This window comes from Micromesistius poutassou, assembly GCF_964030765.1.
Source record: "Micromesistius poutassou genome assembly, contig: SCAFFOLD_230, whole genome shotgun sequence".
NCBI classification, from domain to species: domain Eukaryota; kingdom Metazoa; phylum Chordata; class Actinopteri; order Gadiformes; family Gadidae; genus Micromesistius; species Micromesistius poutassou.
In genome coordinates, this window is record NW_028177491.1 from 60,857 (window position 1) to 74,671 (window position 13,815).

The 13,815-nt window shown below is 48.6% G+C and overlaps 3 protein-coding genes and 1 pseudogene across 4 annotated transcripts; all 4 read right to left on the minus strand.

Annotated features, from left to right (window-relative positions):
• Positions 1-922: 922 nt before the first annotated feature.
• Positions 923-1,303, minus strand: LOC311376096 (histone H2B 1/2; the record flags this gene model as incomplete). Its single annotated transcript, XM_084490983.1, has 1 exon — positions 923-1,303. Exon 1 carries the CDS (start codon positions 1,295-1,297, stop codon positions 923-925), a length of 375 nt encoding a protein of 124 aa, XP_084347109.1. The 5' UTR covers positions 1,298-1,303.
• A 1,632-nt stretch (positions 1,304-2,935) lies between these two features.
• Positions 2,936-3,247, minus strand: LOC311376098 (histone H4; the record flags this gene model as incomplete). Its single annotated transcript, XM_084490985.1, has 1 exon — positions 2,936-3,247. The coding sequence occupies one exon, from the start codon at positions 3,245-3,247 to the stop codon at positions 2,936-2,938; it is 312 nt and encodes a 103-aa protein (XP_084347111.1).
• A 690-nt stretch (positions 3,248-3,937) lies between these two features.
• LOC311376090 (histone H2A) lies at positions 3,938-4,321 on the minus strand (the record flags this gene model as incomplete). The annotated part of the gene is made up of 1 exon (XM_084490979.1): positions 3,938-4,321. One exon carries the CDS (start codon positions 4,319-4,321, stop codon positions 3,938-3,940), a length of 384 nt encoding a protein of 127 aa, XP_084347105.1.
• A 3,163-nt stretch (positions 4,322-7,484) lies between these two features.
• LOC311376075 (ATP-sensitive inward rectifier potassium channel 12 pseudogene) lies at positions 7,485-11,378 on the minus strand (annotated as a pseudogene). Its single transcript has one exon. The product of its transcript is annotated as an ATP-sensitive inward rectifier potassium channel 12 pseudogene (transcript).
• Between the last annotated feature and the right edge of the window lie 2,437 nt (positions 11,379-13,815).

The window sequence follows — 13,815 nt, forward strand, 5'->3', positions numbered from 1 at the left end:
CGAACTAGATCCCTATCCACACAACTATGTTTATTTATTTCTACTGTTTCTCGCTATGTAACACAATTATTTAGTCGTTTGCCTCGACTTCTGTGGCCAATGTAAAGAGAAAACACGTGATTCAAAAGACCCAAGAAAATTATCCAACAGTGATGGCCTAGGTGAGTAAACATTGGTGTGGAAAGATAGAAAGATGCGGAAGATAAAGCGATTCGTGCAGCATGGGTTCTACCCAGGCCCCCAGGAGCAGGGCCTACTTCCGCAATCCACCCGTGCTCAGTGGCCAAGCCTGGTATTGCAGTTTTTTTAGCGGGCTGTGGACGGGTCCCTCAAATCATGGGACACGGAAGTAGATATCCCCGTTCACTCCAATACAAGTGGGGGACAGGATTGTGTCTCCACAATTTTTTTGTCGGGATATTAATCAAATCATCATGATTATCTTTGGACCATGTACTATTAAAATGTATTTTTTTCTCTTTTTTAAACTCCACCTCAAGCGTTTTATTATTAGCCGGAGGAGGAGGGGTGGGCGGCTGAAAGGAGTCGTAGTGAAACTAATGTTGTTTGGGCCGGGCCTCCGAGAGGGCTCAGTGCACGTTTAGTATCATATAGAGACTAATCGGAGGGGTTAGTAACTAATACTTCCATGGTCGGTAAACAATGCTCACTCAGAGCTCTCGCTTATGATGCTACAATGCTAGAGAACGAGGAGGAGGTAGTAGAGGTATTTAGGAGCTAGGCTCCGAGCCTCCGACAGGCAGGCACGTTTAAGAAGTAAAACGAGTATTTAAATCTTCTCAGACATAGATTGTCTAACACCTTCTTAAATACAATAGTGGATACTGAGTTGTTCGAAATGGCCCTTTAGACAGATTTGTGTGGTCCTTAAAAGGACCGTTTGTTTGGTTGAAGGTGAAGTCTACTTGGAGCTGGTGTACTTGGTCACCGCCTTGGTGCCCTCAGACACGGCGTGCTTGGCCAGCTCTCCGGGGAGCAGCAGGCGGACGGCGGTCTGGATCTCCCGGGAGGTGATGGTGGAGCGCTTGTTGTAGTGGGCCAGGCGAGAGGCCTCTCCGGCGATACGCTCGAAGATGTCGTTGACGAACGAGTTCATGATGCCCATCGCCTTGGAGGAGATGCCGGTGTCGGGGTGGACCTGCTTCAGCACCTTGTACACGTAGATGGCGTAGCTCTCCTTCCTGGTCTTGCGGCGCTTCTTGCCGCCCTTCACTGCGGTCTTGGAGACGGCTTTCTTGGAGCCCTTCTTGGGCGCGGGTTTGGCTACCTCAGGCATGATGTCGGTCGAATGACAATGCCTTGTTTGGCTGCCGTATGTATAGGAGGAGCATGCAAATCAACATAGGATAGTCCGGTTATGTGATTGGCTGAGAGGACTCCATGTTCCGCTGGTGAAAATAGTCGTGAGTTGGCCAAAGAATCCTGTAAGACTGAGCATGCGCGCTGTCTTGACTAAAAGCTCTACGCACGGAATAATTAGTCCCTTCAAACACAGAGCTGTTCTGTTGTCGATGTATTGTTTATTTAAGATTTATGTCTGCTGTTTATTACCCCTATCATTAATAAAACATTGTATTTGAGTATAACAATGCTAATTGGCTGGCAAATATATGCAAACGATAGATCGATGAATGCCAGAAAGTAAGACACTTATTTTGCGCCCATCTATATAATTGTCGAAATTAATCCATTTTAGTGTTTGGATTTCAATGTCCTAAGTGGCCAAGACGGTAGTAAAAAATAGATGTTGAGCGGATTTCTGAAAAGCAGGTCGATATAAGTAAAAGGAACTAGTAAGTATTAATAGTAAGTATCACATATAAATAAAAACTCTTCTCTGGTTAATGTGTGTCAAAATGTCAATTGTCCCTTTGGAGGTTCTCTTGTTACAAATAAATCATAAAAAAGTGAGGCTCACATGTATCGTTTCTCTCCACTCTTAATTCACATTAAAATAAATACTAAATAAATAAATACACAAGTCCTTTTATCAAAATTCACATTAGTTAAAGTTGAAATGCCTGTTTTCAGCTTATTCGCTGGTTGTTTTAAGCTATCTCACATAGTGTTATTACATGGCTTTAAACCACAATAACAAGTCATTTAAAAGACTGTTCCACCAAAGAAAACAATAAGACAATAAACCACCTAGGGAATTTACAATAAACCACGGCCTTAACTACAATGAATGATTTGACAGACTACTCCAATACTCTCTAATCCAATACTTTAATAACTAATATCCTATCATCCATCTCTTTATATATATATATATATATATATATATATATATATATATATATATATATATATATTCTAAATAACATGTACGTCAGGTGCCAAAGTTAAATATATTCTGTGTTTTTCCACATTAATATACAAACGACAAACTGCCATTTTTCTCTATTGCCGTTTGGCGCGAAACAAACAAAGAAGTTTTCAAAAGTTAAATAACTCAACATTACGGACTTCAAACTCAACCCAAAGTTCCTCGACCCTGTTATAAGGATGTTCCGATTCATGAATATAGTGATTGGTGTGATTTGCACAAATGTACAAACCTGAAAAGCAGGTTGATATCAGTAAAAGGAACGAAACTTTTATTACCGTCTTCCAAAATCCGCCTGGCGAGGAAGCGGAAATGCCCCTCAACCATAGGAGTCCGACTACAACGCAAACACATTGGGTCCGCCCCTCCGTTTCTAATGCTTTGTATCGCAACTATATGAGACCGGAATAAAGTGATAAATAAAATCTAAAATGAAAATTATTGACCATAGGTTTTACTTATTGAAATAGTCTAATTTTTAGTGTACCACAAATACACTACTTTGTAACGCAAGGAAAATCGCTTTAAGTTAAATTTGAGTGGCTCTTAAAAGAGCCGTTGGGGTTGTGTGTGGGAGCAGATGGTTTAACCGCCGAAGCCGTACAGGGTGCGTCCCTGCCTCTTCAGGGCGTAGACCACATCCATGGCGGTGACGGTCTTCCTCTTGGCGTGCTCGGTGTAGGTGACGGCATCACGGATCACGTTCTCCAGGAACACCTTGAGGACCCCGCGGGTCTCCTCGTAGATCAGGCCGGAGATACGCTTCACTCCGCCGCGACGCGCCAGACGACGGATGGCGGGCTTGGTGATGCCCTGGATGTTATCACGGAGAACCTTACGGTGACGCTTGGCGCCTCCTTTCCCGAGTCCCTTTCCTCCTTTGCCACGTCCAGACATAATTATCGAAGTTGTAGAAGCAGAATGGAGTTCAGCTGTGACGCTCCGTGGTTATAAGGGGTCGCAGAGGACCTAAGAGAGACCAAGGGCGGGAGCGCCAATACAGACCCCGCCCACTGCCCTCGTCGAATTGAAGCGCGCAGTGAAGCGCGCGCTTTTTGAACAGCTCCGGTAGCACATTTGTCAATACGTATTTCACTTACTTATTCAACATGTATTGCTACCCTTCATGCTACCACAATACTTATATACTGTCACATTTAGCAGTCGCTTATATCCAAAACGACTTCGAATAATTATATTAGTGGGTCTAACCAAGAGATTAAGTCATCAACACAAAACCAGCTACTTAAATTAAGTGAATTCTTTAACTTCCCTCATATGTTGTACGTAAATAAAACGTAATAGCCATTTAATGAATGCATATTTTAAAACTTATTTCATGGACTGAAGATCTAGTTTTTCCTCATAAAAACCAAGCGTAATCCTACCTCCACCTTCCTTGACTATTTTTACGTTTCAACGCTTCAGAATGTGGTTGCTGAGAGAATAAAGCTTACAGCTTAAAGTATAAACAAAGTGAGACTAATGTTTAGCACTAGTAGCACTAGTTGAAGTTTTCAGGAAATGCTGCTTAGCGACGTTGTAGGTGGCTCTTAAAAGAGCCTTTGTGTTATTGGTGGTCTGGGTCTACTTCTTGGCGGGCTTCTCGGTCTTCTTGGGCAGAAGGACGGCCTGGATGTTGGGCAGCACACCGCCCTGGGCGATGGTCACTCCGCCCAGGAGTTTGTTGAGCTCCTCGTCGTTGCGGACGGCCAGCTGCAGGTGGCGGGGGATGATACGGGTCTTCTTGTTGTCGCGGGCGGCGTTTCCGGCCAACTCCAGGATCTCAGCGGTCAGATACTCGAGAACCGCCGCCAGGTAGACGGGAGCTCCGGCACCGACGCGGTGAGCGTAGTTCCCCTTGCGGAGAAGTCTGTGCACTCGGCCGACGGGGAACTGGAGTCCGGCACGGGATGAGCGGGTCTTGGCCTTCGCCCTGGCCTTTCCTCCGGTCTTACCTCTTCCAGACATGATTGAGTTGAACTGAAGTTTTCAATGTAATGTTTGACTGCGCGGCACTCTGGTTTAAATAATCACCCAGGTCTCTGCTCATTGGCCAGCTTAAACTTCACAAAGATCGACCAATCACGGTCCACCTCATACATAACCATCAAGCCCAAGCGGTGGCAGTGTGCTAGGCTGCCACCGTGTGGCTACCATAAAAAACATTGTACTGAACTAAACAGTACTAAACTCCTATATTAAATCGAATTATAGGTATAAAGGTTGTTTTTTTTTAATCTATATCTGCTTGTTTTTCCTGACTTTTCCAATAAACCAACAACACGAATGTTTGATGTAATTTTATTTTATTCTGCCCAGTTTCCCACACAGTTGTGTTTTTTTAGACTACAATTCCCCGATGTGATTATACAAAAATGTTTGTGTTATAAATACTCACCTAAAATAAATTCAGATTTCTCAATAGCCATGTTACACGTATCATGTTATAGGGTAGATCTAAAGTGGAAAACCATAGCATGCAAACCAGTGAAACCAGTACAGTCCAGCCCCGGCAGGGGTCAGCCTTACATCCAGTAGTGGTTCAACAAAAGGTGTTTGGAAGATAGCGTATCGCTATACACAAATGCTGCACCGATATCCTATGATATCCTCAATGGCCTAAAATATTACGCAAGTATAAAATCTCGCATTCGTAATTATATGCTTGTCTTTCTCACCAACAAAACATGAAGCTGTGTAACAAAATAACGCATAGACGCGTTCGAGGCGCTTGTCGCCTGGAGCGCGTCTATTGCGTTGACTTTGTACGGAGTCGCGCCGCCACGCCCGCGCGCACAAAAGCCGCCTCCTTCGCTTTTGGTGTGAACGCGGCTTGACGCAGAGGCTCCTTCCAGCGGCACAGCGCTCTGATCCTCATGCAGAGGTGTGAATAAGCAACGATTCACTAGTAGGATGATTTTAATGGTAGTAATGACGTGAATCTCCCGGTGTCAGTGTCCGCCCCCCCCCACACCCCCACTCCCCCTGTAAGGGAACCCGTCGCTGTAATCAAACCCGGGGTCAGCAGCTCAGCTGCGGCTGAGTGACGCGGTCAGCTGGTTTGTGTGTTTGTGTGTCCGCTGCTGTAAATATGTTTACTTATATTGTGCCATCTTTTTTTTTTTTTTTTTCCCAACCTGTGTTTTTCTTTTTCTTTTTCGACGCAAAGAAATAAACACAGCAGTTATTTAAAGGCGGGAATAGGAGAACTTTTTTTTTTTTTACTTTGGATGACTCTTTTATTCATGAGTTTGTTGTCTCATCGCTGCCGGTAGTTTAATTGTAGCGTGTGGTCAAACGCCTGTTGACTCGGATCACATCTCTTTTGTTTCACTTCCCAGGAGAACGAGCCATGGTCAGGGTTAGACCTTTGTGATTATAGCAGAACTGTAATATTATACCGACAGACTCCTCGGGTTACTGAAAGGCCATCCGTGTTTCTACCTGAGGTGAATCTATTATTCTCTTGACAAATGCTCTTTTGCGCCTTTGGCTTTAGCACCCTGATTAGAAATCATGTTTCTATTTGCAAATCAGTGTTTCTGTGTGTGTGTGTGTGTGTGTGTGTGTGTGTGTGTGTGTGTGTGTGTGTGTGCAGCGCGCAAGTGTGTGTGTGTGTGTGTGTGTGTGTGTGTGCAGCGCGCAAGTGTGTGTGTGTGTGTGTGTGTGTGTGTGTGTGTGTGTGTGCGTGCGTGCAACACGCGCAAGTGTGTGTGTGTGTGTGTGTGTGTGTGCACAGAGCAAGTGTGTGTGTGCAGCGCGCAAGTGTGTGTATGTGTGTGTGTGTGTGTGTGTGTGTGTGTGTGTGAGATATGGGTTCAAGGTTACAGGGTCTGACAGTGTCGCGAATGTTCTTCAATAACTTTGCAGGCACTCATCTGATTCATTGCATAAGACTGTAAGGAGAAACCACACACACACACAAAGACACACACACACACTGACAACCACAGACACACACACACACACACACTGACAACCACAGACACACACACACACACACACACACACTGACAACCACAGACACACAGACACACACACACACACACACTGACAACCACAGACACACACACACACACACACTGACAACCACAGACACACACAAAGACACACTGACAACCACAGACACACACACACAGACACACACACACTGACAACCACAGACACACACAAAGACACACACTGACAACCACAGACACACACACACACACACACACACACACACTGACAACCACAGACACACACAAAGACACAGACACACACCCAATCACGATCACTCACACGTTGCACACCCTTTATTAATGGCATTGCTTTAATTAATTTATCTTATCTTAACTGCCTCGTAGTCGCAATCACGAAAGAAATGACTTTACAAAAGTAGTTTGGCCAAAGTTGACTTTAATGTTCAGTCTTATGATGTCACTCCTTCTTTAGAAGAAACAACAAATGTTTGGATTGAAAACGATTTTCCAAATATCGACCAAAAAAAGGCCTATATTTAGTCAATATTTGACCAAGGAGTATACTATCACTAGAGAATCTTATTTGTGGTCAGAAGTAGACTTTCCAAAGTGAGCAAAAACGATCGAGCCCCTCGTGTGATCCATGGGAGCAGAGCCTGGGGACCAGAACACAGCTCCCAGGAGACGGCTGATAGATATATATATATATATATATATATATATATAAATATATATATATATATCGTATACAGGCCTAATAAGGAGGTTTGGAAAGGCCCCACTGTATCAAACCCCACCCACTCACATCAAACACGCTGCTGTTGGATCTACTCTGCAGAGCTTCTCTCTCTCTCCGCTCTGCTGCTGCCCCTCTGGTCTCCGGCCGCTGTCTGTCCCACGTCAGCCCGTCCCCTCTGGGGACGTTCTCAGAGAGAGCAGCAGCAGCAGCCCGTCTCTCTAAACCGGGCGGACGGCGTTTGAGAGACGGGGCGGGGCTGAGCTGGACGGTTTAAGTGCAAATGTTGTCACACTGGGAACCCGTTCTCTCCTGATTGAGCGGAGGGTCTCTCTTCCCCCCCCCCCCCCCCCCCGGAGACTCTGAGAGCACTCGGGTCGGCTCTGTGAGGTCCCCCCCCCCCCCGTCCTGTGGGTTGGGTGGTGGAGGGGGGGGGGGGGGGGGGGGGTGTTTACGTGTTCCACCGGTCCTGATCCTGACGAAGACGAGGGGAGTCCTGTGAGGTCTCCGATGACCAAAGGGGTTTCAATCAGAACATGAACCGGTGACCGTAACTCAACGCAGTGATGAGTTTAAGACTCTTTCTGTGTCACATCACATAAGTTGCATATGTCTAGAATAGAATAACGTTAACCAAGGGTGTGTGCATGGAACTAACTTCAGTTTGTTGTTGAAGGTTTTGACCAAATGACGTGTTGTATAGGGCCTCTGTTGCAGGGCGCTAGGCTAGGGGGGGGGGGGGGGGGGGGGGGGGGTGAGGAGCCTACGCATGGAGCCTAACCCTTTCTAAGAAGCCACTCTCAATGTGAAGTGCTAGACAGATATTGCTGGCTAAAGAGGTGACCGTGACTGTATTGAGATGCCTCACAGGTAAACAATAATGGGCACATACAACACGTTACAGTGGTAAAACATGTGAGGAGGCCTCTCAGAATAAGCCTTATACGTTGATATTTGGACGAAAGCGTGTCAGTTTTAACTGATAGGAAGTGAGTTCATTTGTCAGAATAAAACGAAAGCTTATTAGGTCAGTGTCCAACAGTAATATTTATAAACTTAAAAACACAATCTAAACTTATTGCAAAGTTATCTTCACAGTTTAGGATTTTAAATTCCAGTAACTAGAAAACATTAAGACATTTTGAGAAAACAATTTTCTAGAGGCAGTTTGTCATCTGCTATAAGACGTCTACTGACCACGGACCTACACACGCGTCCTATACACACACGTCCTACACACACGTCCTACACACACACACATGTCCTACACACACACACACACGTCCTACACACCAAGCGCTGTGGACACCGTGCAAGAGCTTCAGTCAAAGCTGTGCGCGTGTGAGTGTGCGTGCGTGCGCGTGTGCGTGTGCATGTGTGCGTGCGTGCGTGTGTGCATGTGTGCGTGCGTGCGTGCGCGTGCGTGCGTGCGCGTGCGTGCGTGTGAGCGTGCGTGTGTGCATGCGTGTGTGCATGTGTGCGTGCGTGTGTGCGTGCGTGTGCGAGTGCGTGTGTGTGTGTGTGTGTGTGGCTCCTCCAGCCTGCAGCCGTGGTGTCAGGGTGCAGCTCTGCAGTCTTAATCAGGCTCCTGATTCCTGTGGGGGGCCCGCTGGAGGCGTGGGCCCCGCTCTCAATTTGGCACGAATGATTTCCGTCTTCCTCTGGGATCTTTAGTGCTCCATGGCTCCTCTCCTCTCCACCCATGCATGCCGTCCCCCGGGGGCCCCCCTGGGGGCTGGGGGGCTGGGGGCCCCTGGGCCAGGTGCGGCCTCCTGAACCTTCACCCTGTTGTTGTTGTTTTTGGTTGTTTTTTTTGGGGGGGGTTTGAACAATTCAGCTCGTATTCACGCTGCAAGTTATTTTCATCCAGTCACATTTTCACGTCACACCGCCTCTGCCCTCCGTGTGTTTGATTGACACGTTATGGTTTTATTATACGAGCGGCAGGTCGGCGTGTGACTAACGGCGCTCTCTGGACCGGCAAACACTCACTCTCTTCTTCCGGAGAACCTCGGCCACGAAACAAAAACAAACAAAACATACGTCTTGTAGATTCCAAACCTTTCTTTGTATTTTTTTCCTGCGTCTGCAAAGCGTGTGTAAATCCGTCTCCGCCTCCAGGAGAGCGGTGGTGGCGGCGGCGCCGCGGTGGTGGCGGCGGCGCGCGGGGGGGGGGGGCCAGCGGTCCCTCGTCTCCCAGAGACCCGTCTCTCTCTCTCTCCGTCTCCTCGCTGCAGGAGCCAGCAGTGCACCTCAGACGCGGGGGTCAGTCCTGTCATCGCGCTGCCGGCCATGTTTGTTCTCTCGCAAGACGTTCTCACCTGGTATTTGTGACGCGCCGCGGGGGGGGGGGGGGGGGGGGGGGGTCTGGTCTGCCCGGAGCTCCGGCTCGCTCCCCCCGGTCAGCGTGCGACGTGGATTTATTTTAGTTTTGCTCTTGTGTGATCTACTTGTTAGGTAATGATTCAAACCCATCTGCTTAGCTGCATTTAGGTGATCTCGGGTTTATCATTTAAACTGTGTCATTGAATGAGGCTGGACTCATTTGTTGCTGTCTCACTCTCGTTAAGTAGAGTTTGGTGACGATGGTGGATTACAATCCTCATCCAGACGTGTTCTACAGAAAACCCCCGGGACCCGGAACCGCTTGAACGCACCGCTGGACCGTTGATAACACGTGATCAAAACATCCGGTTTCATCTTTAAAACGGTTTCATTTAAAAATAATGTTGCAATGTTTGCATTAGAAAACAGATAAATCCAAACTAGATCAAATGTCCGATCCAGACCCTGCTCCTGTCTGTCATGTCGCTCCAGAGTTCTCTCATGACATGTTCTTTCACTCTCTTCTTCTGTCTGCTTCTGGAATGAACCAAACGAATCATTCATAGAGAACGTTCACTGAAGCAGGATCATATCTCAGATTCCTTGCGCAGCGGAGTCTGATCCGGGCCGGGCTTCACGTGCTCCTCGGGCCTGGCCGGAGGTTCCCTCAGAGCGCCGTCCTTCACCTTCACCTTCACCTCACCCTCGTCCTCCTCGTCCCTGCTGATGAAGGCCAGCTCGTTCTCATAGCAGAACGAGTGACCCCCGCTGGACGTCGAGGACTTCCGGTCGTCGATGTCCCTTGGCGCTGCAACGCGGCGTCGACGGCACCTCGAAGGTCTTGTGGAAGTGCGCGTAGTCCACCTTGTAGTGGTTCTTCTCCTCGAAGACCACCGGCTCGAAGCGGTACCCCCACAGGATCTCGGAGGACAGGTAGGAGCTGCGGGCCTGCGTGGTCATGGCCGTGGCCTCCACCATGCCCTCCAGGATGATCACGATCTCAAAGTCGGACGTCACCAGGTCACTGCTTGCTGATGCCGAACAGCGGGCTCTCCTCGTCGATCTCGTGGATGATGGTGATCGGCGCCCCACCAGGAACAAGCCGGTCGACGCCCTTGTCGTAGCCCACGTTCATGTCGATCTGGTCCAGGGGGATGTACTCCCCTTCCTCCGTCAGGCGGGGCTTCACCAGCTGCGCGCGGACGTGGGCCTCCACGATGTGGCTCTTGCGCAGGTTCCCCACGCGGAACATGAGCGACAGCTTGCCGTCCCGCATGGCGATGACGGCGTTGTGGCTGAACAGCAGCGTCTTGGCGGCGCTTCTTGGGCCGCGCCATCTTGACCATGATGGCGCCCGATCATGAAGGCGTCGATGATGCAGCCCACGATGGACTGCAGCACCACCATGGAGACGGCCGCCGGGCACTCCTCGGTCACGTTAGCGCGCGCCGTAGCCGATGGTGGTCTGCGTCTCCACGGAGAACAGGAAGGCGGCCACGAAGGTGCGCACCTGCATGGTGCACGGGGTGAAGCCGGCGGCGGCGGCGGCGTCGTCGTCGTCCTCGCCGCCGGCCTCCATGTCGCCGTGCAGCAGGCCGATGGCCCAGAAGGCCAGGCCGAAGGTCAGCCAGGACGCCACGAACACCAGGCTGAACACCAGGAACATGTAGCGCCAGCGGATGTCCACGCAGGTGGTGAAGATGTCCGACAGGTAGCGCTGGGGCTTCTCGTCCATGTTGGAGAAGCTGATGTTGCACTGGCCCGTCTTGTTGACGAAGCGGCCGTGGGCCTTGCGCCGCGTGTGGATCTTGCCGTTCCCGAAGCTGCCCACGGCGGGCATGGCTCCCAGGGGCAGGCCTCGCTCTTCACAGGATACGATGCTGTAGTGTGGGCTCCGTCCCGCACTCATGCCTCCGTCGGGGCCAATGAGACGGGGAGATGAAAGTCTTTCACCAGCGGAACGTCGGTATGCCGTGTTGTTGTTGTCGGGACGTCAGCCGGATCTGCGGAGGGGGAAAGAGGGACAGACGATATTCAGCTCCACTCGTGGCACAATTCTCTTATTGTGTTGATAGCTTCACTAGCACCTCCACCCCGGTCCAAAGACGACCACAGACGTATCTTCGGTTTTGAGTTAATTGACGTTCAGATCTTTTTAGTGTGATAGATGCCTGGTGTTTCCAACAGCGTCCTATTGGTTCAGAACTTCTGTGCTAATAGAATCAGATAGAATGATCGAATTACTGGTTATTTAATTTCCTCTGACAACTTGCTGTTCCTGTCCTATCTTTAGAAACGCTCTGTCTTGATTACATTGAGAATGCAGTCAAGCATTTGGACACATAGAAGCAGGAAACAAATACAAATAAAGCAAAAAAACAATCGAATAATTCTCACAGTTTGCCGTTACGGTTTGATGATCCAAGTCTTCTCTTTATGATGAACATTAATAAGAGTCTTTAGCCCTACCATTCTGAAGCCACCTGTAATGCTGGAGGCATCACTAGACACAACTAGAAGATACTGTGAATGGAGAGTGAAAGATTAGACCGACAGACCGAGAGAGAGAGAGACAGGTATATCCTCTCAGGCTCTGTGGTATTCTTTGATATTTGTTTGTTTTATTATTATTTTTATCTGCACTCATCCAATCATCATCATCTTAATTGATTGTTTACAGTCATTATAACAACATGAGCCACTAAGATTTACTGATTTACTGATTGCGTTATTGATCGTGAATCCAGCTGGGCCTAACTGAGGCTGAAGTCCGTTATGATGCCCTCGGCTCTCTGTTCTCAGGCTAATGGCTCGCTAAGCTACTTAAACAGTCAAATGGATGTGCCTGAACGCTGTTACAGAGAGAACTCCATCACCAAACAAACCTCATTTCTGTTCTTAAATTGCCATCGCTAGACAGTTTCACCAGCTGCAATGGCAGCCAGTAAACACACATTTCACCGTTTATTGCAAGATGATACTGAAGTAATAAAAAGATACAAACAAGTGATTGACTTAAGAACCAACTTGATGTTTACAGCCAGAGTTTGTCTGGACTGAGGCTGATCTCAGGTCCAGCAGTCCTACGATGTTACAGCAGAACTGCTTGGGGGGGTTGATTTCTGATATTAACAGAGCAAATAACAAATGCTCTAAATCATATCCATAGAGCTACTTCTTAATGGAGTAAACTCTACATTGAATTGGTCTTTGTGTGTGTATTTTTGTGTGTGTGTGTGTGTGTGTGTGTGTGTGTGTGTGTGTGTGTGTGTGTGTGTGTGTGAGTGTGTGTGTGTGTGTGTGTGTGTGTGTGTTTTAAGCTGTATGCGCAAGTAGGTGTGTGTGTGTGTGTGCGTGTGTGTGTGTGTTTTAAGCTGTATGCGCAAGTGGGTGTGTGCGTGTGTGTGTGTGTGCGCGCGCGTGTGTGTGCGTGCGTGTGTGTGCGTGTGTGTGTGCGCGCGTGTGTGTGCGTGTGTGTGCGTGCTGACGGTTCCTGAGAACTCCAGTTGCTAGGAAGCGAGACGTGGGGTGGACCAGAGATATTAATATCTGACATTCTGGGAGCCGTTCTTCAGCACTCAGCGAGCGGATCAGAGCTGCTGTGGTCTGACACTCACTGCACCGCACCGCTCGCTCTACCCTGACCTTATCCACCGAGAGGTGGTGAGACAGGCAGACAGACAGACAGGCAGACAGACAGACAGGTAGACAGACAGACAGACAGACAGACAGGCACACAGACAGGCAGACAGACAGACAGATAACTAGACAGACAGACAGGCAGACAGGCACACAGACAGGCAGACAGACAGACAGATAACTAGACAGACAGACAGGCAGACAGGCACACAGACAGGCAGACAGACAGACAGATAACTAGACACACAGACAGACAGACAGGCAGGCAGACAGGCAGATAACTAGACAGACAGACAGACAGACAGGCAGACAGACAGACAGGCAGACAGACAGGCAGGCAGACAGACAGACAGACAGGCAGACAGAGAGACAGACAGACAGGCAGACAGGCAGGCAGACAGACAGGCAGACAGACAGGCAGGCAGACAGACAGGCAGGCAGGCAGGCAGACAGGCAGACAGACAGACAGATAACTAGACAGACAGACAGGCAGACAGACAGACAGAGAGACAGACAGATAACTAGACAGACAGACAGACAGACAGGCAGACAACTAGACAGACAGACAGATAACTAGAGAGACAGACAGACAGACAGACAGACAGATAGCTAGACAGACAGACAGACAACTAGCGAGACAGACAGACAGACAGACAGCTAGCTCGATGGTTAAATACACACAGATAGACGGCAGACAGACACATTTGCAGTATCCACATGTTAGTGTGCATTTCTCATTCTTATATTAATGCGCTCAAAACAGCAACAGCAGAGAGGGGAAAACAACAACTCTGCTCGGC